General features: G+C 40.6%; 1 protein-coding gene across 1 annotated transcript in view; it reads right to left on the bottom strand.

The window, feature by feature from the left end:
- The window catches only part of wdr11 (WD repeat domain 11), a 45226-nt gene extending 34474 nt beyond the window's left edge, over positions 1-10752 (bottom strand). Inside the window, exons 1-8 of the mRNA XM_035606214.2 lie at positions 10552-10752; positions 9427-9538; positions 7827-7980; positions 7434-7607; positions 6896-7097; positions 3305-3470; positions 1264-1366; positions 426-624 (exon numbers count right to left, since the gene is read on the bottom strand). Coding sequence (XP_035462107.1) covers positions 426-624; positions 1264-1366; positions 3305-3470; positions 6896-7097; positions 7434-7607; positions 7827-7980; positions 9427-9538; positions 10552-10637 — 1196 coding nt within the window. The 5' untranslated portion in view covers positions 10638-10752. The remainder of the gene's footprint in view (positions 1-425; positions 625-1263; positions 1367-3304; positions 3471-6895; positions 7098-7433; positions 7608-7826; positions 7981-9426; positions 9539-10551) is intronic.
- Positions 10753-23857: the final 13105 nt, after the last annotated feature.

Here is a 23857-nt window from a genome sequence, read left to right as displayed (position 1 = left end):
GCAAAAGGATAGAATGTGCCAAATATTCCTAAATTCACTGCTATAGATTTGTCTTGTTTAGACTGGTTTGCTCACAGGCAGACAAACCTCTCTTGGCCTCAAACGGAAGCCAACTTAGAGAGAAATAGAAAACTATCTCCTCGGGAGCAGCAAGGGAATGTTCCATCAAAGGAAAGCACGGCTCATCAATGATATAAACTCTCTACACCCCCTTCCTACACCAGTCGCTGAGAAGACTACATTTAGGTCAGAGGATTATGTAGTTTAAAGTCAGTTTAAGTCACCTTACAAAGTAGTCAAATCTTTAACCATTACTTGTTCCTGCTATTTCAGCTTCCACCTGCAAAACTGTAATGAAGCATTATAGATAATTATTTGCATATCTGTGTGTGTGTGTGTGTGTGTGTGTTTGTGTGCGTGCGTACCTAGGATTGGCTGCCGATTTGCCAGTATGAGCTTTCAGCTCCCACAGCATGACTCTGCCGTCGCTGACCATCAGCCCAGCATTGTTTTCATTGACAGGGCAGATAACCATGCGATACGGCCGGACTGTCTTGGTGACACGGATTGCATCGCACTGAGAGCGAAGGTCGTACACGAGCTCCTGGACACTTTGTTCTGGATCTGAGAGGGAAATGAGGAAAGAACCAGGGAAGCATTAAGGAGATAAAAGTGGTAGAAAGGTTGGGGGAAAACAAGCGTGACAGTGAGGGAGAGTGAAAAAGAAGAATGGTGGGAGATAAAAATGAACGAGATGGAATCAGAGCAAATAGGTGAAGACATGAATGGAAATGGGGAAAAAAGAAGCACAAGAGTTGGAGCATTGAGAGACAGGTGGAAACAATTTTTGAGTAATTCTTAAAAGTGAAGAGTCAAGAAAGTATTCAAGGTAAGTAGAAGAAGGGGAATAAAAGAATAAGTGAGTGCATGAGAGACTCACTGAAGGACATGGCAGGAAAAAATAAAGAACAGTCGCCAGCAGGAGAGATTGCAAGGAGAGTAAGTGAGGGAGAGAGAGAGATGCAGCGAGACAATGGACTTCTATTGGTCTATAACACTGAGCCAAAGATAAATGAGACAGTAAGAGGCTACATGCCTAGTGGAGCATAGAGAAAGGCTACGGGCTCTGACTGCAGTGCAGTTTGGCTGAATAGATGCTGACAGGAGTGACAGTGGTTTGTGTGTGAGCAAAGTACAACTAGATTGTGCTGTATGCGTGTGTGTGTTTGTGTGGGTGCACATCTCCGTGAAGACCTTTCATACCTGCTGCTTCCTCAGTAGTGTAAGTGGAGCGACACACTCGAAGGGTGATACAACCATTCTCGTGGAGACAGTAGAGGGCGTCCCGCTGTGCACAGGGAATAACCTAAACACAAGGAGAGTCGGCGAAACAGGTGTGTGTTGATGATCAGGTTTGACAACTGTCTGTTTATAGGCCTTATTTTACATTCAACTTAGGCGGGGCCGAGCACAAACCAAACGATAAGCCTGTGTCAGCCTGAAGATGTTTTTTTGTCATTTTAATAAGTAATACATAAGAGTAGATAAGTTTTATTTTATACCTGTCTTAGATAGAAGGGATTAGCACTGCAGCTAATAATTATTTATGTAACCATTTTCCAGTATTTGATTAATCCTTTAGTCGATACCAAATGTCAGAAAATACTGAAAAATGATCGTCACTGGTGCCCTAATCCCCAAGGTTGTCAGATCAATTAACAATGATGAAAGCACCAAATACTCAAACTGGAGAAGATGAAACATGGGAAAAGTGCTTGAAAAGTGACTTATTAATCAATTGTTTGAAATAGTCGCCCATTAATCTTTGGACTAATTGATTGCTTCAGCTCTAGACAGAATAAAAAACAGTATTAGTCATTGTGTTAACAACTGAGCACCTGTAGTAATGACCTGAAATCACCCGATTCAGTGCACTCCCAATGAGTCACACATGCAGAAGGCAAACATTTCGAGATGAAAACATTACACACTTTCAATAATGCAACACAAATAAATCACACCACAATGTTTACTCTTTTAAGCTGCTCATCGAGGCGCATCAAGTCCTTGTTGAAACTGAGAGTTATACTGTTGATTAGGTGTAAAGAAGCTACAAACTGGCTACTATCATGTCTATATTTTCAATGGCAACCTTGTGTAGCATAGATGTGCATGTGTCTTTACTTCCCTGTCTTCCCTTGGCTTTTGGAGCCTCTACACTGCAGCCTGGATTTCTGTTAAACCTCTGTCATCAGTCATGCAAATTGGCTGTGTGACAAGCACTTCATAACACTTAGAGAAGGGAGACGTTGGTCGGACAGAGCCTGCAAGGCTGAGTAATACTCCTCTACTCCTGGCTTTAGGACTAACTCCTTGACTACAAAAGAGTGTTCTTCAGATTTTGTTCTATTTAACCGCAGATACATTCATTAAAACAAGATCACCGACAACCCAAGAAAAGTATGATTTATGGAGGTGCGATAAAATATAAAACAGATTGCAATTAAACACAAAGACAAAATGTCAATGGATCATTTTGACAAACTGGGAAACAGTAAACTGGCCAATGCAAGTGCAGACAGGCATGAACTCCAAGGCAATATATTAAGAAAGGAACATAATGACTCAAATAGAGAGCGACCAATGTGAAAACCAGAGGATCTACTCATTGTAATGACAAAGCCCCTACAACAGTCCTTCACTGACACAGAGAGTTAGGAGTGGAAGCAGAATCTACAGAGGAACAATAAGAGACTGTTTCCATTTTGTTACTGGCTCTGGAGCTGTGACAAATCCTCAATCTAATACCTCCACATCATTCATCAATTTCCGAGAAGGGAATTGGCCCCTTATTTATCAGCAGTGCTTCTGAACGTGACTATAGACGAGAGGAGAAGTCAGACGATATGTAGGGTGGTGAGATTTTCTTTCCCTGTAGCTAAGGACTGTGCAATTTGAAGTTGTCAGACCTTGATGAGGTGATCACCGTGAGGGGGGAGGAAAAGTAGAGGACAGTGTAATCTAGGACAGGGGGAAATGGCTTCCTGCAAGAATCCTCTAAAAAAGCAGAATTTGGTAAATCCCTTGAAGTAATACAATAAATGTAGAAACTGTGCATGGCACTCATTCAAGGGGCAGGGAAGACGGTCATATAGATAGCATGTCAGTGTGAGACTGCAGTCATCTTACTGTATAATTCATCTAAACAATTGAGGAACAACTAACATGTTGGTGCACTTCTTTAAGGTTTTGATTTTAAGATCAAGCAAACCAAATATGCTGTAACACGCAAACAGTGCCTCACCTGAATGAAGGGCACCCCGGAGCGCTCGATGGCCACTACACCGACCGTCTGGCTGAGCTCCAGGTCCAGGATGAGGATCTCTCTGGGATAAAGCAGCAGCATGTGGTTCCTCTTGGATGGCAGGTAGGACAGCTGCAGACAGTCGTTCAAAGTCACGGCCTCCGCACTACAGTGCCACAAGGAAGAATAAGGACAGGAATACACACAAAGTCAAAAAAGGAAATGACTCCTTAAGTGTCTGGTTATTCCCTTAACTGAAAACATTTGGCAAGTCAAATGGAAAGGGTAAGGGTAAGCCAAACCAAATTCATAAACATTTTGATAAATAAAATTTGAACTTTATATTGTTTTTGAAAATCTTCAATCCGTTCAAATTTCCTAGGATTTAGCATTTCCTACATTTGACCCCTTTGTTGGTTTTGTACACTTGCTTTAAACAGAATATACTAAACACAAGACAGGTTTAGAGAGGCAAAACTTAAATTGTAATAACTAGAAAGTTCTAGTCAATAGAATCCTAGTATTTAATATTCATACATTTAATTATGTAGTAAAATCTCCCAAAATCTATCCAAAAATATAATGCAAACTCTGTTGTAAGATCAACTCAATCTGTATTCATCTCTTCCCAACCAGAAGGCTGAATGAATGAGTTATTCTGTTGTGGTCCCTGTGAGTCACCATCAAATGAGGGAGAACCTAAAAGTGAATTTGGTCAAAGGAAGGGAGGCTGATGATTTAAGCAGTTATTGGCAGCATGAGACACATATCATCATTTTGAGAGTCCCAAAAAAGAGTTAAATTAAGTCTGTTTCGCTGTAACTTCTTTGATCTGTGTTTAAATTAATTACAAATATTTCTATCAACGGCAGCAGCCCGGTTTGATCTCTGTTACAACAAAGCAGTCACAAATACTTAGCAGGTACGTCAAGGAGGAAAAGAGAGCTGAGTATGATCGAAGAGCGGGTCTGTGGCCATGACTCATTCCTACAGATCCATTCCTCTAGGTCATAGTGAAATCAAATAACAGAGAGGCAAACTTTATAACACAATGGGGATCATTATTAACTTGTGGAAAAGAGTAACAGATAAAATGGACTCAACGGAGGAACCTTTCAGAGTTGCAGAGCTAAATCACAGTTACCAGCTCAGTGAAGTCAGGCGAGGCAGAGATAGTGGACTGAGCCAGCAAAGGCAAAACATCATGAAAGCAACAGATCTTCACAGAGAAAGAAGAAACACAATCCTAAAACCCCAAACCCTTCCAAAGCACTCAGCTGTCCAATGTCCAAAAACATTACACACTTCTCATCTCTCTGTTTCTTTGCTGTGAATAAGGCATAAAGGCAACAACAGTCCAGGGATCATACATAGTAATAGATACATGCAGTACACATACACACAGTGAGTCATATGAGGTGTGTCTGATATATCACAAGAGGAAAACATCAGAGGAGTGGAGTTTCAAAGAACCATCCAGTTTCTCCCGTTTAATCATGTTAAATAAATGAAACAGAAATTACAATAAAATCTAATATAATGTTTATACATTATGTAAGCACTTCAGCTTCTGATGTATAGACAATATAGATTAAACTCAGTGAAGTATAAATCATAACTTTGGCTTGGATGTGCACATGGGCACCAGATCCAGATGTGTGCATATCGGGGTTGAAATTATTCTGAAACTGTGAAACCACGATTCAAGCAACAGCAGTCACATATCGCGATACAGGACAATGCCAGAGCAATTTCGCAACAAATCCTGCCTGTTAATCTCTCATTGCTTGAATCCTGACAACGTTTGATTGATTCATGTCAATCACAAAATTATAATTCAATTTAAAATTAGGACAAGCTGTACATTTTTTCAGTGTTTTACAACTGCATGCGTCACGTGACGATTTTGGTCCAATCATGATTGAGTGTGATCAGGTCTATGATAAAAAAAAATCTCAGATCATTTCTAAGAAAGTCGCTGCTCAAGCTGCTTCTGCTGCCTCCAGAATTCTTGAAGTATTGAACCTCAAGTATCCGACATCTACGAAATTACAACTTTAATGTCTGACCTAATAATTCATTGTTCTTCTAATTTTTATTGTGATATACTCTTTCTAACAATGTGTGTGTTAGTGTGTGTGAGTGAGTGAACAGGCATACTGGAGTGTTAAAAAATAAGATTTCTGTCTTCTTGATAAAGGGACCAAATCTATGCTGGCTAACAACCAGATTAATGTTTGCCTGATTAGACACTGACGTACATGATATAGTGGTGTATTCAATGAGTTTCTGATAACAGTCTGGGAGAGCAGATCTATCAAGCAGAGGCAGACGGAGCAGGAGAGAGGAGAGATACTGTAACACTGAGCATGATAAACACCCAAACCCGACACAAAGACAAAGCAGCCCGGAGGAATACAGCATTTTCAGCAAGATCAATTACCACCGTGTGAAAGGTGAGGGAAGGCGGTGTCACATACCAAACACTGGAGGACACAGAGACATGAAATGGACATGACAAGAGAGACGAGAGAGAAAATAAAGACAAGTTAAGATTAATGGGGTGTTTGTTATTGGAGCAAACTGGGTGGGTGGACAGAGGGGCCGGAGTGCTGCTGCTATAAATAAGCCTGTTTGACAGTCACAACCGCTCAGGCAGGAAGCTGCCAGCACATCAAACAAGGCTTTGGTTCCCAGTCCCTTACAACTTTTTGTAACATAAGGCCTCATACAGATTCACAAGTTTCTCACTTAATGTTATAAATAATTATTTAAGCTATAGGTTAATCTGGCAGGCGATAAATCGTTCCCTTCATTTCTTGACACTTGCCTTCACCAGATTTAAGTGCAACTGCAAGTGCAAAATAGCCCACTAATTTGAAAGATCTAGTCAGTTCAACTACATTGAATTTAAGAAACAAACAAGCTCTTCGTTGCAATGCATCACAAAATTGGAAAAAGAGATTCAAAATCCATCATGAGCTTACACACCGCAGCCTGTTATTTCCTTCTGTTATAGAGACCTCACTTCGGAGAAGTCTCTCGGGTGTGATAAATAGATATGTGTCATGTCACTCCACAAACAGACTCGCTGTCATGATTCACTGTCAACACATCGGTTCATTTGATGAAGAAGGGGGTGGGCTCGTTCCAAAAAATGTCAAATGTCTGATCTCATCAGATAAGACAAGATTTTAAAATAAGAAAATTAATTGCATACAAGGCCCAACCCAGTTGAATTGCTGCAACGCCTAGGTTAATGATTTAAAAAATGAATACACAAATAATTGATGAAAAAGCTTGGGGATTCAAGCCATACATTTATCCCAAGAGGCAACTTTTTGTACCTTCACACAGCAAACTATTGACTATAAATGATATGATGCTGCACAAATAAAAACTTTACTTAAATATCAGGTCAGCTTTACCCATGTTATTAGTGTCAGGGGGAAAAAAACCTGGAGAGATGCTCAACAATTACCACCGTATGTGAAGTATATGTGAAGAACGTTTCAGTTTGCCCCCGAAAAAAAAGTTATAAACATTTTGAAATACAGTCAGGGAAATCGAGTCGGATTTAGCTGCTCTTACGTGGGTTTTTCGTTGGTGATGAGCACTTTGACCTTGTTGAGGGCCTTCTTGGCACCAGTGGGGGCTGGGGCAGCAGCAGGGGCAGGTTTGGTGTGGGCAGGGCTCGCATGGGGGCTGGCAATGTAGACCTTTTTGCCAGCGCTGCCTGGGGGTTTGGAGTGGGTAAAGTCTGTGATAAAGACTATTCCTTCGCTGGTCAGCACTGCCGAGGAAGAGGAAAAAAATATTATGAGAGATTACAAAGATCACAGGTGGACACGCTGTCCATATTCCATGAGCACATATCTGTTTTGCTTTTTTAAGTATGGAAAAGGAGATCTTTCCAACTATTCAACAGTTAGCTGAAATGCATCTCTCTATATGCAGAACAGTGTGTCTGAGAGGAGATACTCAGGCAGAATAATGAATTTCATCGCACACCAAGCTTGAGGAATCGTAAATCACAGAGACAAGAGTCGTGACATCTACGTGGGAGCCAAAGTGAAACTGAATAAATTAAGGCCGAATCAAATTTTTGGCCACTATGTCGTTCACTTACATGCCATGTTGGATGGGTCAAAGGGATCAAAAGAAAAGGAGAGGATGTTTTCTGCATAGCTCTTCTTCCACAGCTTCGTGCCCGTGTCTCCGTTCCACAAGACAATGTAGTTGGGAGGGTGGACAGCTAACAGCAGATCACGAGACGCATCCTGATTCCACAACCACTCCAAGTCTGACAAGGAAAGAGAGGTACAGAGACACAGACGAGAAGTTGGGGTTGAAGAGGATGGAGACGTATTGTGCAGTGGAGCAGGAGGAAAGACAGGAAGTGATGGTAAGAGTATCGTAATGAAATCAACAACAGGGCAACAGCTCAAAGATTCCTCTTGTCAGTAATGCGCTGAGGGATGGAAACAAAAAATCAATTCAAGTTTGCATGATGGGTGTTTACCTTGGATAGGTTTGGAGTGCTCCTGGATTTCACAATGGGCAGTGCCGCTGACCACATCCCACACGATGATCTTCCCTGAGGCATCTCCGGAAGCCAGCCGCAGACAGTAGGGTGAGCTCAAGTTGTGGTAGTAGTTTTCTCTGGACCATTTCACCTAACAAACATAAAACACATGCTATGCTGAGTATCTAGTACATTTGTGTTTTATAGATTCCAACAACTACACTCCATGCCGATGTGGGCTTAGGGGAGAAAGATACAAAACCCCAAACACACAACACTGAAATAGAGCCAATGCAATTTCTACACTAAAAAACTAAATAACTCAAGAATAAGCTTTGGTTTAAGTAATTAATTATATATATATATATATATATATATATATATATATATATATATTTATTTGTTACTAGATAGACATGCCCTTTACTGTGGCTACATCTTCTTCATTTTTTCCGCAAGCTTTCTGGTGTCAGGCTGGGTGGTGAGGAATGGCCTGCTGCTGTAGCGGTGGTGCTTTACAAGATTAAAGTGTGCTTTAGAGTGAGGAATGGGAGTCTTGGATTTAGCCCAGGGGCTGATAATCACAGCAGAATTTATTGCCCATTATTTACCCTTCAACAAAACACACAAGCATGTGTGTACACACACATACACAAAAACAATATGATTCTCCATCAAAGCAGCAACCGTAATCAGTGTTGCTGGATTTGGCTTGACAGTGAGGCAGAGCTGAATTTGTCTCCCAGAGAGGGACGGAAATAACTTATCTCAAGGTCACACAATGCTAACATTAATACTGGGTTGTATAACAATATTCAATCAGCAGGTGTGTTTGCATTTCACCTGGAAAGCCAACAGAAGCAACAAAAAACTCACATGCATGTAAAGGACAAAAAGCATAAGAGCACTGAAGATATTTAAAGTTTACAAACCACACTTCACAACCGTATAAACTGATGTAACAGTGCAACACGTAAGATTTGTTCCAAGATTCAGATTTTCTGTAAAACACTTATTTTTGATTGAGAAAAATTAAATAGGAAAAAAGAAGTGAAAGCAATGTCCTTAAAGAGACTTCCTCTATCCAACGTATTTGTTCCACATAATTCATGTCAACCTGTCATATAAATTTCTTAACCTACAACTATATCAGTTCTTTTATATGAGGTTTTTTTTCTTCTCCAAACTCTTAACTTTCTGACAGTTTTCAGATTAGATTTTGTAGTCAATGGACCAGAGCCGCAACTGCTAATATAATTAGTTGATATAATTAATTCTTATGACAGATTTGTTTTTCAATTATTTTCCCAAGGAAAAATATCAAAAAATTGTTGGGTCCTGATTCTCAAATTGGATGATTTGCTGATTAATTTACTTGCTTCTTTCAAACTCCATGAAATGACTTTGGGGTTTAGGTAGGTAGGACATCACTAAAGGAAATTGGGATGGACATGTTTTGCATTTTATAGAATAAATCAATGATAAACGAATCCAGACAATAATTGAAAGTGATCACAAATAACAAAAAAAAAAGTGAATTACTACATAGTAACCAACTAAATCACAAATGTAAAAAAAGTGATGTCAGACACCTCACCTTGACCACATTGGCTTTGTGCCTTTCTAGAACCTGGATGGTCTGGGCTGTCTTTGGATCGATGATGAGAATACTGGAGTGACATCCCTGAGCTATCAGCCCCTGCACGCCCCTACGGAGGATGAGAGTCACAGGCAAGGATAGCAAGAGGAGCATTGCAGGCATGAAAACACTGAGTGAAGAGGCATGTGGGAGGAAGCCTTAAGTTCTTTACACTGCAGAGTAATAGATGTGGTTTTGACATGAGAGATCAAGCCAAATGACCACATATATCAATTAGAAACGATCAAAGAATGCACCAATTTCACCGTACACTGGTTTGTATACCTTCTCCTATTAATATGGTACTACTGAATAGCTGTGTCTGTATTACAATTTCCTGCTCTCGACGTCTATATTGATCTTCATCGTTCAGTCTGCATTCCTGCCTCCACACGCATCACAAGTCAAATGCACATTAAATTCTTCATCTCCACTTTAAGCTAAAGATAATAATATTACACACGCTTTTAATTAATGAGTCCCGGGGCCACAGACTGATTCGACTGCCGTTGGACTGTAAACCACAATAGGGGAATAATAACAGAAAGAGATTAAGAGTAACGGCAGGTAAAGACTACACCACCTAAACCACCTCGTTACACACACTCTGTTATTGTCAAACATGATTCATGCAACGTGACAAGTCTCAGCTGTTGATAGTGCAACATTGATCAATGTTGCACTATCGTCAAAAATAATAACATGTCTGTTAATATTGAGAGAGTTTTACACTTTACAGTCACAGTCCCTTCCGTATTACTGTTGGAAAATAAGGCTTTGGGGGATTCATCCGGCCCAGCGACATGTCACATGACATGACATGACATGACATGACATGACATGACATGACATGACATGACATGACATGACATGACACACGATATCCTGCATTGTTTCAGTGTCTTTTGAAAAAAAATCTACATTATCAGTCAGTTAATAATGTCACCTCCCTAAGCATCGACAAAACGAAACACTACAGTGCAGCGGGAACAGTTCCATTAGTAGCACGTACATCTGTCAGCCTGCACATATTGACTGAGTTGTTTAGCTGCGCTATGCTAGCGGCAGAGGCGCTGTACTCACCAATCTACCGCGGTTTTATTCTGCAAATTGAGAGTGCCAGTCAACGTCCGAGCCGCGAGTTTGATGTTGACCGTGTAAGGAATCATTGCGGTGTGTCAGTGTGTATGCTACATTCACGTGTGTTGACTATGAGTTGCTAAAATCAATTAGCTTGTCTGCTTCGGCTCTGTTGTGGATTCTAACAGGAAGTGAAACGGTGTCGCCAAACGGAACGCCGTGCGGGAACAAATCCCAGCGTAACAAGGTTCCAAAACGAACATTTCAACCGTCCCATCTCATTTCATAAGTTTATGTTGAAAAGACGGGGAAAACATAGATTATTTACCAAAGGAAATAAAGGAAAATTCGGACTATAAATCAATTATTCATGAATCATATAGTGGCATGACATTTTAAATGTTCTTGTTTTAAAAATATTTTTATCTTAGGTATGACGAAAAATGTGATAAATATAAAAGCTCTTTATTGCACCCAATAATATAAAAGATGAAAATGGCAAATGTGAGCTGAAGAGAGTCAAGAGCTTATTAAATCTTAATCAGTCAATAAAATACAGTGATAAATACTTGTCTCACCAACTCAGTGTGTGCCAGTCACTGATGATCTTATGCACCCTGGGATGCAGGAGAATCGGAGATGCAGAGTGGGTGTGTGGCATGGAGCGACGTCCCTCAGTCATATTGTCCTCTGACTGGCTTGGAAACATCACATAATGGAGTGCAGTGGATGGCTTTTGGCCACCACAGCTGTGCAACGTAAAAACCAGTAGACCTCATATATCTGTAGGCAATTTAGACTCTCAGAGTCTTTCGGCTTTTAATTTGGCAGTACTTTCCTCCCTGCAGTCCCCACACAGGCTGGCATACTGGTTGATAGTGCAGAACACACAGCCATTACACCATGGAAAGAAAGGTACCCTGGATTTGAGTTACATGGGGGATAAAACCTATACTAACAGGTTTGCTAAGTGTTTTAACAGCTTCTGTAATCCCTGGCATGTTCTCCTGATTAACTCTGGAACCTCTGAATTTTATTTTGTTAAACATCCAGCTCTTATACTGACAACCACACACAACTTCTTTCACCATCTACAGATCCTGCATTAAACATATTCATCCTTTCTATGGATGTCAGAGGGTTTTTTTTTCTGTATGTGACATCCTCAGGTCAAGTATATTTAACAGGGAAACAAATTGAAATGTGAAAACTTTTAAAAGACCCTTTGTTCCTGTACAATGACAGACTGTGACATTCTGACAGAATTTAGCCTTCAAGTTTGAGATTCTCTCCTCTGGAGAAGGTGAACTGATGCAAACTTGCAGAGAAACACAAAGAAAGTGTAGACATGCCACTATTAAGAGGGAAAAAACTAAATAAAGTTGGACACAGACACACATTTTATCTTTTAAAGTAGGGGCGAGGAACCTCCGGTGAGACAATTTGATCTGGCCCAGAAGACAAAGCAGCTCAGATAATCAAAACGATGCACGGTCATGTCAGGGTGAAGGGAACACACGTAGCTGTTATGTGTCATCATTGACAAGCGTCGAGGCAACTGTCAAGAAAAGAAAAGTAGATGTGGAATGTAAAAATTTCGAGTCATTATAGCTGGAAACATGCTGGGTCTATGTGAATAAACTTGAGATTTCAGCAGAGGTAAAAAGTCAAGTAGATGTTACTGGGTAAATGAAGGTGGAACACAACATAAATGAAAGATATCTGAAAAAAAAATAACAACGTCAGAGTGAATATCTCCTATGAAATAATGTAGATGAAGCCCATTCCTCTTGAAATCCAACTTGGCACAGCTGTTCCATGTGAGGTTTCTCACTAGAAAACTAATTTATTTTCACTTATATGTCTTTTTAAGTGTGTATTACAGCTTATACAACTTTTTTAACGAAGACGAGTAATCATCTGTCTATCTATAGACGATCTTTGTAGCGCGGCGTAGTGTCGTAAAATTCAAAGACCTGTAACTCAGCAGCCCATTGGTCAATCTGGATGATTGACACGTCTATAGGGCCGTCAGAGCCGGGACAGCCCCCAAATCCCTGTAACTCCCATACCATTGGCTAACTTTGAGGAACTGATCACACTGCGTCAAACTTGTTATTTTCGAGGCCATTTCACATGCAAATCCTTCCGCTGGAGACAGGCGAACAACGGAACCGGTGGATTAACATCTCAAAATGATGAGTGGTCTTTGTGCTCGCTCACGGAAGCGGATTTATGGATCAAAACACAACTTTTCGTGACAACACTTCGAAGGTAAAACATAATTTATGTATGTTTGATATTTTTTTTTAAAGCTGCTGCTGTTTCAAAGAACCCTGGTGTGAGAGTAAGAAATCTGCGGAGGCTGGGCGGTTAATGATATGTAGCTTGTGTTGTTAGCATGTTGTTAGCGGCAGCCATCAATTCTGTCACCATGAACATACTGGGCATGTCAACTTGTTGTGTTTATGCAATATGCCGAGGTAGTTGCTCGGTGTTTTACTTGTGTTTCGTGCCGTTGAAGAGGGTTTGACACTGGCGTGTAGCCGAGCTTCTCTCCGTTCTGTGCAGATGCCGCGTGGCTTCACAGCTTCATGTTTAGCATGTAGCACATGTGATTCAAGTCATAGTTTTATACATCACTTTTTGATATGATCATTTTTTTTGTTCGCTCTTCTTCAGCTGCTTATTCGATGACAGTTGTTCGTCCAGTGATTAAAAAGACATCGCTTTCTAGTGACATGTAGCTGGTGTCGTTAGATTGGAGTATCACGGCTGTCATGTGTGCACAGTCGTTTTGAATGGGTCCGTGATTTACTGGTTCTGAACATCCACGGCATTTAATGCATGACATTGTATTAATACATGACACAAGTTTGAACCAAGTCTGCAGGGCAGCAGGTGGCTGCTCATCTCGCTTTGTGTTCCAAATTTTGGGGAACTTTAGGCGAAAAAAAGCATTTGATCGGAATTATGAAATGTGTTATCATAATGGTATTTATAACTAAGGACTTATTTCTATAAGCATTGTATAACACAATCTGGTGGAACCGTTCCACTAAAGCCTGTAAAATTGTTGGCGCAGACCTGATGAAAATGGATATTAAAAGTGGAGGAATGATGTCAGTGCTTTGATATGAGAAGGTTCTCTTTCATTGTGAAGGGTTTGGTTTTTCTGGTTGCTTCCTGACTGACTCGCAATTGCCCCAAATTTTGCCGATGCTGTGGCATATTTCCAGACTTAATTGTTAAACTCCATTGGATGAAATTTTACGTGAACGTAACATGCCCTTTCTTGGTCTCGACTAAAACTAGACTCAAATGTTTCTTTAATTCAAAAGAACACATTTGTTATTTCAAGCTATTTCCTACAGGGAGATGTCATAAAACCCTCTATATTTTAATTGTATCACGTACTGATACCATCAGCACAGAGAGAATAAATGATAATTCTGACACACCAAACCTTTGGAAATGTTTTTGATTCTCTAAATACTGCATGCTGTGTGAACTAAGTCCAGTATACAGATCCAGATATAGGGAGGGATAATCCTCTAATATTTCCTTCGTGGCAGGCAGACCAGATGAAGATGTTCCACAGCCGCCTGTGTCACTCGGTTATTAGATTTTGTGAACAATCCCCTGTAGCTCCGTCAGTTTGGAGCCTCCGTAGTGATTTGCATGTTAACCGAGATTACATCTCACTTTACATCCTCTACGTTTGACTCTGTCAGAATTGTCTTGTGGTCATGTTTTTTTTTTTTTGCACACGCTCAATTTACACTTCCAGAATCTTCATCTTCATTCATCATAGTGACTTCGGGCCTGCGGTCTTTAGGGACAGCGCTGAGCTGTTATAGAAATATTTCTCACTGTCTCCCGTGGTTCGCATTTTTTAATGTCAGTCAGACTTACGCTGGTTTCTATATCATATCCATTCCAAAGTTGTGAATATAATTTTGATGAGAGAAATATATTATAGATCAATGAGCTATTTTGACAAAGTGATAATAGATTCAGCTGCAGCAGCCACTGAATGTATGACCACAACCTACTGTAAGCGGCACAGTGTGTCAGTCTCTGTCTGCAGTGACCCACAGAATCAGGTCGTCTTCTCTGGACACTTTGTGGGAAAGCTGCTGTCAACCGCTGCTGTAGCCGTGATGTACATTTTGACCTCAGAAGTTAGAGGTGCATGGTAAAAATCTACTTCTGATGAGCAGATATTTCATCGCCTTTAGGTTGGAGAGTGTCAGATCTTACGTTGCTTGGAAAACTTGGGCGAACCCATGTCTAATATATATTATTTAAGGTTTCACATTCAGGTTGGGTTCCCCCTGGCTTGGAGAGAGATTATGTTTTGGGGTACTTGACTAAAAGAGAAGTTCAACACGCTCGTTCACTTTGATGGGGAGATCTGATTTGACTGTGGCTTTCATTTCTCTTCAGAAACCAGTGGCTTCTGGCCACACAAAAGACCACTATTCCCTTTTATTTAAACTCTGGTTTGGTTTTAACCCCTGACACAAACATCATGGTTTCTGGCTCGCGAGATGCACAATCCTCTCTTCTTCTTCTCCAGTCCTACAGCTCTCCCTTGTTTCGAGCTGGAAAGGCCACATTTAATGAGGTTACCCTCCCAGGACAGGCATTATATGACAGAGTGAAGGGCTTCTATCTCTTGTTCTACTTCCTGCAGCCTTTAGGAGAAAGTGGAGAGCAGGGATCATCAAACTTTGGGACCCCTTGAAAAAAACAATTAGCGCTTTGAGCGCGCTTGACTGCCGGCTGCCAGCTGTGTGAAATATCTTCATCATTTCCACCTCCCATCTGTATATCCAGCCATAATGTCCACTCTTATTTTATGTGTTCATGAGCATGCTGACATATTTTATGGACGTACCGCCTGCATGGTGTATTTATTCACATAGGCTCCAGTGATTCCCACCTCCTGCCTCTGTGTTGTGCTTTACAGGGAAATAATCTATCTTACATTTTTGGAGTGCTTCCAGTACTGGGGATCCCTTTGCTTTTATTTCAGTTATTTCAGGCTTGGTACCGCCGCTTTCAACTGACACACAACAAAATCAAAAATCTCACAAAACGTACAACTATTGAATCATTCACCCACCATGTGCTCTACAGTCATTTGTGCCGCCCCCTTGATTCCCCTCTGCAACAACAGTGGGCACAGGGTCGAGGAGAGATGAATTGGAGATAATGAAAAGCATCAGGCGGGAGATGAATATTTATGACGCAATATTCTGACTTCATTGTGACTTCTGTCATCACATAGAGTATGAAATCACATTTTCTTATTAATACAAGTGTTAGATTGTCTCTCTAGCCCTATTTTTTTGCGTATATATCTTCAACAATATTTTTGTTGACTTTGACTTTGACCTTGACCTTTGACCGATGAGCTCCAAAATCGAATCGTCTGGAGATTATTATTCCCACTAAGTTTGGTAAAAAAAAATCAGTTGATGCTTTGTTGAGTAATTCTGCACACACACACACACACACACACAGACACACACAGACACACACACACACACAGACACACACACACACACACACACACACACACACACACACACACACACACGCTCTCGAAGCTAAGCCAGGCGTGCAGGGTAACAAGGCTATAAAATTCTCATTGACTTCTCTAAAGCTATAACAGTCCATATGGGAGGTTCGCGTTGTTTTATTTATTTATTTATTTATCACCAGATTAAACCCTCCGCTGCTCGTGAGGCATGTCAGATCCACACGAACGGACCAGCCCTTTGAATCATGCCTCCATGCCTTCTAACAGCTCTCTTCCATATTTCCGACCGTCTCGCGTGGCGGTTACAGCGCTGCATGCCGGAATGAGTTACAATGTCACACTATGAGACGAGAGATCCCCACAAGAGATTCCTGATTTACTTTTATCATCTCGACAATCGAACATCTGCCATATGAATATTAATGAAAGTCGGAATGAGATGCGCAATAAAGGCGTTGTCATCTGCGTAATAGGCAGCACTGTTTCGATCACTTCTGCTGCTACGCAATTGACTCTAAACTGTTGGTTTGTGACTGCGAAATGAGACATAATGTTCCGCTCAGGCTGCATAATGTCTTCATTCTAGGAAAATTATGCATCATGGATAGGGTTAATTTTTTATGAATACAGTATAATGAAGACTCACAGCCAAGGCATAAATCACATAATGACCTAAAGGTTACGTGACCTTTTACTTTGTAACCTCGGGCAATTGCAATGAGTCAACATGCACTTCTCTCTCGCTGTAGAGAAACTGGCCCCAGCGCCGTGGCTGTGCCAGAAAATACACTGTCCATGTATGCATGCGTTGTTGAGTCCTATCACTTCGTAAGAGCCTAAGAGAGGTCACTGCCCTTGTATTGTGCATCCGTATATATTTTTTCATCCACTCAGTGAAAATGAAGGCCACAGTATTTGTTTCTTTGTGGAGCAGTAAAAGTAGGAGGTGAACAGGAGTGTTTTTGTAGGATAATGCCAACATTATTAGATAGAAATATGCATTTTGGAAAACACATTTAAATGTTGACTGCTAAAGTTCACCTCTTCTTTTTATCATGTCCTATGATGATTTCATGATCTTCTTCAGCAAATGTAAAGTTGTGATAAGAAAATGACATGACAACTGAGTAGACTCCGTGGCCTTCCAAGTTTTTCTGTATGCACTAACATTCTCCGTCCTAATAGTTTAAGTATGAGTGTGATGGAGCTAAGTTAAACTATGCATAATAATTGTCATCACGCTCTTTCTGAACCATTATCTACAGACTCAAACGGCGTAAATATTACAAGGAATGAGTCAATAAACCGCTAAGCACTCAGCAAAGACGGTGTCTGCGAAACTGAATGATGACAATGCATTCACATAACTTAACCAAGGCATTACGAAAAACAGAAACCTTTACCTTACATCAATATTTTCCAGCATCATCTTCCAGCAGAATATTTAATGCAGTGGTAACACAGTGTCACATCACCCTGATGCTGAAAGAACCATAAGTGGTGCCTTTGGCTTCACTTAATGCCTCATCAACACAAACCACATATGCCGATATGGCTGTCAGCATTCACTTATTACTATTCTCGCTGTGGCCTCCCTCTCGATGTTTATTAATGGCTAATAAATGACAAGGTGACGGACGGTCAGACACAAAATGCTGTTAAAGAAAATGAGCCTCTCCCGAGAGGCGTATAAACAAAATGAATTAAATCCCCAAGTGTGTGATGTTTTTAGTAAAGCAGAGAGACTATATTCAGCATGCAGGGCAGACAAATCCTATTAGTTACAGTACACCGATAGAAGAGTAACTGGGGAATGCTGTGGAGGCCAGGAGAGCAGTTCTGGAACTATTTGACCAGCTTACTGATGAAGCATAGAGTTCTCCAGCAACACGATAAGCTTAAGATCTCCTACATTCATGCAAATTATTTGTGTCTGTAATCTATACGTTTTATACTTGTGCAGCGTACAGCTGTGATGCATTGATTTACGGGGCACATTCTTGACCAATAGACGACGTGAGTTCATCTGACCTACCGACAATGTGATTTGGCTCTGTGGTCTGAACTCAGTACAAGGTGACGTGATAGTGAGTTACTTTCTCTCATACCCAAGAAGAGAAAGTGGATAAGTTCTTCCTCGGCTACCATGCAGGTGTTCTGGCAACAACAGAGACCCTGTTGCCAGGGATACACTTGATCATGGCCACATACTGAACAGTGGCATAGAAAAACAAATGGCATAAAGAGAAAGATTTATCTTTATCTCAGGGACAATCTAGTTGCATTCTGATGCTTTGGAAGTATTGAGCACGTTAGCGTTATAATAATAAAGAATATAGATTTGACACAAAGTTGAATATAATGGATGGAGTGAAAGTGAGAAGGGAGGGAGCGACTCAACGACGAGTCGCAAGACACATCTAAACTCCGCACTTAGTTCTCTTCTTCTTATCACGTAAAGAATTACAACTACGTTCACAAGGGCACCTCTGAAATGTGTCCATGCACGTCGGCTCCACAGGTTTGGTGCACCCCTGTGTTCACTGCTTCGTGGCAAAGGCAGCAAAAGAGATAGACAGAGAAAGAAGCAGTAAGTTTAGTTTGTTTTTTCAGTCTCAAGTAGATCGTCACCTAATGCTATTTATCTTGTGTGGAGTCAATCCGAGGTCTTTGGCAGGTCAGGTCCAGAGGAAAAGACCCGGGGGCCTTATTGAGGGCATGACAGTATGGACGTGGTCCCTGACCAGATGAGCCCTTGGCTCTCCAGCAGTCCAGCAAAATCTGTATGCTGACTCAAATGTAGATCTTTACCTATACATTCCTTAAAATATGTATGACTATCCAAATCACAATCCCTATTGTTTTAGATACACTTTTTGCTAAATTGTATGATTACTATTACATTTGTATTTACCCTGAATGTAATTTAATATGTAATTCTTGTCATTGCAGAGAACGAAACATAGATGCTTTTTCTAATGCGACACCCTTATCGGCCCAATGATATCATTTGTATGATTTTGAAACAATTGAAGGTCACTATTGAATAATACATTTTTTTTACTATGTAAGTGCTATGGTTAAGGTTTGGTAGTACTTCATTTAAGTCAAGAGACATTTATCATCATTGTTACAATATGAATCCCAACGCTGACTGAAGACGAGGATTAAAATCACTTCATTTTACTGCATCCCTAATCGTACCGTAGCTGATATGTAGCCAACTTTGTCGTTGAACATATGACAGGCTTTTGCAAAGTCGCCAGACACTCCTTCTACAACCTCCTTTCCACTTTCTCCCCCTCAGTCTACTAGTTGAATCACTGAGACTGGTCATCTGTTAAGACACCAACAAGGAAACAAGGAAATCTGCTCCAATTTTTGTTGTGCAGCATAAACAATCACAATGTAAGAAAAAAACAACTTGATTGAAGAGGGAGTCATTTTTAAAGAGAGCCAAAAGAGTCAGTATAGAGTTGGAATTTCAGTGGCATTACTTTATGCATTCATGACCAAAAGATGACTCAACTGCTTGTTGGGAAGCTCATTCGATTCTTTGGGATCCAAAACGAGTTTGAATAGCAACTAAAGCTGTTTCCACAGACGTGAACTCATTAAAATGTCCAGAAAAATTGGACGTGAACATTTTCCCGGTGTTTGCCTTTCAAATATGACGGATACAGAGTTGGATAGTCAGAGTCAGACGTGTTCACACCAGGAAAATTTCAGGAAAAACAGAAACATTTCTGGTAGATTATTGGCGGAAATGTGAATTTTCCGGTATATATTTCTATGGTATTCTCACATGGGCTCACATTTTCTGGAAACTTCACTGTGGGGGCTAGAAGGAAAAGTTCCAGAAAATGTCCGGAGCAACATTTACAGACATTTGCGTTTTTCACGTACAGCCCCTCCAGGAGATTTCAGGAAAATGTCCTACAGCCCTTGTTTTTTTAGGTCCGGAGACCTGGTTTTTCCTTAACAGAGCAGCGGCAGTGCAGCAGGGAGAGTACAAGTTGATGAGTGTGGGTGCAGATGGGTAATAAATCTTCCTCACTGCCGAGATGAGAGCAGGTTCCAGCACAGTGATCTTGTGGCGGTGACAGGGAGGTAGGAGAGGAGAGGGGGAGGTCAGCGAGATGAAGTGCATCAGAGTGGAAAAGACCATGGCAAAGTTTGATCACGTCCCTTCCACAGGCACAGGGCTGAGTCCTGACCCACGTAGTCTGGGAGCAGCGAGGGGACGAGGAGCTTAGTAGTGCAGAAGATCTTGGTTTGATCTCCAACCTCAAACTTTAAACCTCCAGACTGTCCCAAATATTCACATTAAATCTACATCCCACCTCACACAAAGTTTCAGATTCATAACCTAAAAAAGTATTGCTGGAACAGAGCAAGTATTGAAACACCGGACCATTTTGGAAGACAGTGTTTTCAAATTCACAGAGCTGCGTTTTCACCAGACGTGAAGGAAATTGGATTGTGGGTTGTTTCTCTGGAAAGGTGATGGATCTATTTTGCTTTGCAAACAGGTTGATTACAGCTTATGTCAGTCGCAGTCATTCAGGAATCAGTTGGTGCCCTGCACTTAATGATCACCTGTCAGAATCAGGGGGCTGGATGATTTTGCAATCGGGTGGGAGTTAAAATGAAAAATAATATGGGGTATGTATTTACTGTAAGTGTCCTTTCATTGTATAGTTGACAATGTTTTGTTTTGTGACCAAACAAAGTTGACAAAGCACAATAAATCTATGGCTAACCTTTACTGTATGGTCCTTTTATAAATCTGCATTAAGGCAACTTGATAGTCTCTGATTTATAATATATAAAAAATGGAATGTGTCCACAATATCAAACAGAAAACTCTGACGTGAAAGAGGTTTTGAGAAAAAAAAAAGTGAAGTAAGTCAAAAATGTTGGAAAAAGGGAATAAACTATAAATCGAACCCACATTTTCTCAGCTTGAGCTCCGTGAAAAAAAATTCAGCTGACTCTTTGTCCTCTAGGCTTTCTGTCTCTCACGCAACTGAAATGTTTTACTCCAAGGTCTTTTCTCCTCAAGTGAGTGATGAATAAAACATGACATTCAACACGCACGTGGCTGTCTATGTACTCTATACAGTACGTTGTACATTGGTGCTGAAGCACATTCAAATCTGGTCTCCAGTGCACTTCGAGAGGTCAACACCTTTCGAGGAGAAAATATTACTGGAATCTAAAAGGAGTTTTTAAAAGAAAGACTTCCTTTAGACTTCCAATAAATCAGAACATATAGGAACCGTTAAAGGTCAAGTGTGCAGGACTTAGAGGGATCTATTGAGAGAAATTGAATAAAATATTAATGTATAGTCACTTGAAATTAATAATTATTTTCGTTATCTCAGAATGAGCCCTTTTTATCCAATTTGGGAGCCTGACACTGGGTCCAGATAGGCCTTTACATACTTTTGACTGAAATTGTGTGATTATATGATGAAAACACATGGAGACAGGGTGTGGGCTGAGACTGCCAGTAGAAATCAACACAACACAGGGGTGTTTTTCAAAATTCTCCAAATAACATTAACGTGGCCTAAAATATACAGAAATAGAATTTTTATTTCAATAATTTATTGCGCGCAACTGCTGTTATTCGAGAAAGTTTGCAAGTTGAAATAGCTGTCACGATGAGATGAATACATTCATGAAGCATGAAGCAGTGCCGTTTAAACGTGTATGCTCACACACTTTTGAGCCAAAGAAAACACTTTACCCCTATGCTACCTCTACTGTACACATCAGCAAATATGTGTCTGTTCCTCATCTCAGCAGAGTGCTTATTATAGTGAACTTGGGAACTCATTAAGAAGAAGGCTGCAGCAGGAAAAACCTTTCACAGCACCCAAGTTCCACAATGGCCGCAGCTGAGTCAGATGTCAAACTGGTGTCAGTGCAGAAGGCACTGAAGTCGCTTGGTGGGCTCGTGAAAGTTCCGACCAGAAAAGGACCATGTCCGGTCCCTGCAGCCGATTGAAAAAAAAAAGACCATCATCGATTAACGAATGATATCGTGCAAAAATTGAAACCTTTTGTAGGCAAATGTTGCATCCTGCCTAGAGCATCATGGCTCTCAGGAGAGAAATGCCGCGCAGTCCGTCAGTTCTTTTGGCCCACCGGTGCAAATGGAAATATCTCAACAACCCACAAATGGTCCCCATGGTATTCTGCACACATCCCCCGTATTGTCCGCAGAGGAAAAATCCAGTTAAGTGATCCCTTGACATTTCCCCCTTTTAGCACCAGAACATTTTTGCCTTTTCCTGAAATATCTCAGGCTATTGAATGGACTGTCATGGAGTTTTGCTACACACACACACTCTAACCTTCAGGATTTACTGCAGCCACTCTGGTGATCTTCCACAAAAGTTGTGAAGGGTGCCATGGTGGTGCAGTGCCAACTAATGCTGGAACTTTTCTGTGAGGTGTTTGCATGTTATCCCAGTGCCTACATGGGTTTTCTCTCGGTACCGCGCCTCCTTCCTCAGTCCAAAGACATGCAGGCCTTGGCATGGTCACTGGGAGCATATTAGCATGTCGACTTATGCTCAAAAACATAGCTTACAGTGTTCTGAATCTATGCATACATGTACTACTACATTTCAGTTGCCCAATATGTCAGTGTAATATCAAGGCAAGAGACAAGTGAAGTGGCTGATTAGTTACATTGGGACAATATTATTTTATATAGAAGTTTTGTAAAATGTCATGGTTTGATAAGAAAAGGATATGTCAAATATGTGCCTTAAAAATTATTTATTCAAAATTCTTAATTTTCTTGACATGGTCGAGTCCAAGGTTTTAACAGAGTTGATTTTGGATATCTCTTTTTGTTACTACATAAAACTGTCAGAGGTTATGAATATCCATTTTCCATTTTTTTTTGGAATGCAAGGCTATGAGATAACATATAAACAAACCCTCTGTGAAAACCTTGAGAAAATAAATTGGAATAAAACTGGAAATTTTTTGTTGCCGAAGTGGAGATTTCTGACTGGGTGTGTGACGAATTTCCTTTTGAGAAACCTTCCTTTTAAGATATGTATTGTAATTGAAATCTACAGATAGATAGAGTACAATAGCACAAAGATCTCAAAATGTTACAGGTTTTTTTTTTCTGATGGGGCCATCCAATGGGAAAAGCCTCACATTTCTTGTTGCTCTGACTTTGCACTAAACAAAGTCATATTTTTCTTTCGATCATCACGTATGTATGGTGATTCATTTTTCCTCTTGTTTTTGAGTACCCATGCCAATGGCAGAACTTTTTGTTTGCGATACAGCTGGCGTCCTTCCCTGGAAAACAAACACTTTCATTATGCAGATGCCACAGAGAATAATACCGAACCTCTCTGTCTCGCTCTACCAGAATAAGTGGTGTTATTGGGTTTTTTAAGTGTCTCCTCTGTACGCTCACTAACAGCTACGCTTAATGCTTTTTCCTCTCAATAGTGGAGTTGTTTTCCATACATAGGGGAACAGGATGGACCTGGGACACCATGTGGCTGCGTCTCTTCTAATGAGCAGCAATTTAGCCATTACTGCAACTAATGAGCAGAACAGAGAAAATGGAGAAAAAGACAAAAATATACAGATATATATTTTTTGCATTTGGCAAGGCCAGCATGTGTCCTTGCCAGGACAGCATATACAACACACTCTGACACCAGTGTCATCCAGTCAGCTGCTGGCAACTGTTGCTCACCGAACAGCCTTATA

Source organism: Scophthalmus maximus, chromosome 10 (genome assembly GCF_022379125.1).
Source record: "Scophthalmus maximus strain ysfricsl-2021 chromosome 10, ASM2237912v1, whole genome shotgun sequence".
Classification (NCBI taxonomy): Eukaryota; Metazoa; Chordata; class Actinopteri; order Pleuronectiformes; family Scophthalmidae; genus Scophthalmus; species Scophthalmus maximus.
Note: the sequence above shows the minus strand (reverse complement) of the source record. Positions and strands in the feature narration are given on the sequence as shown.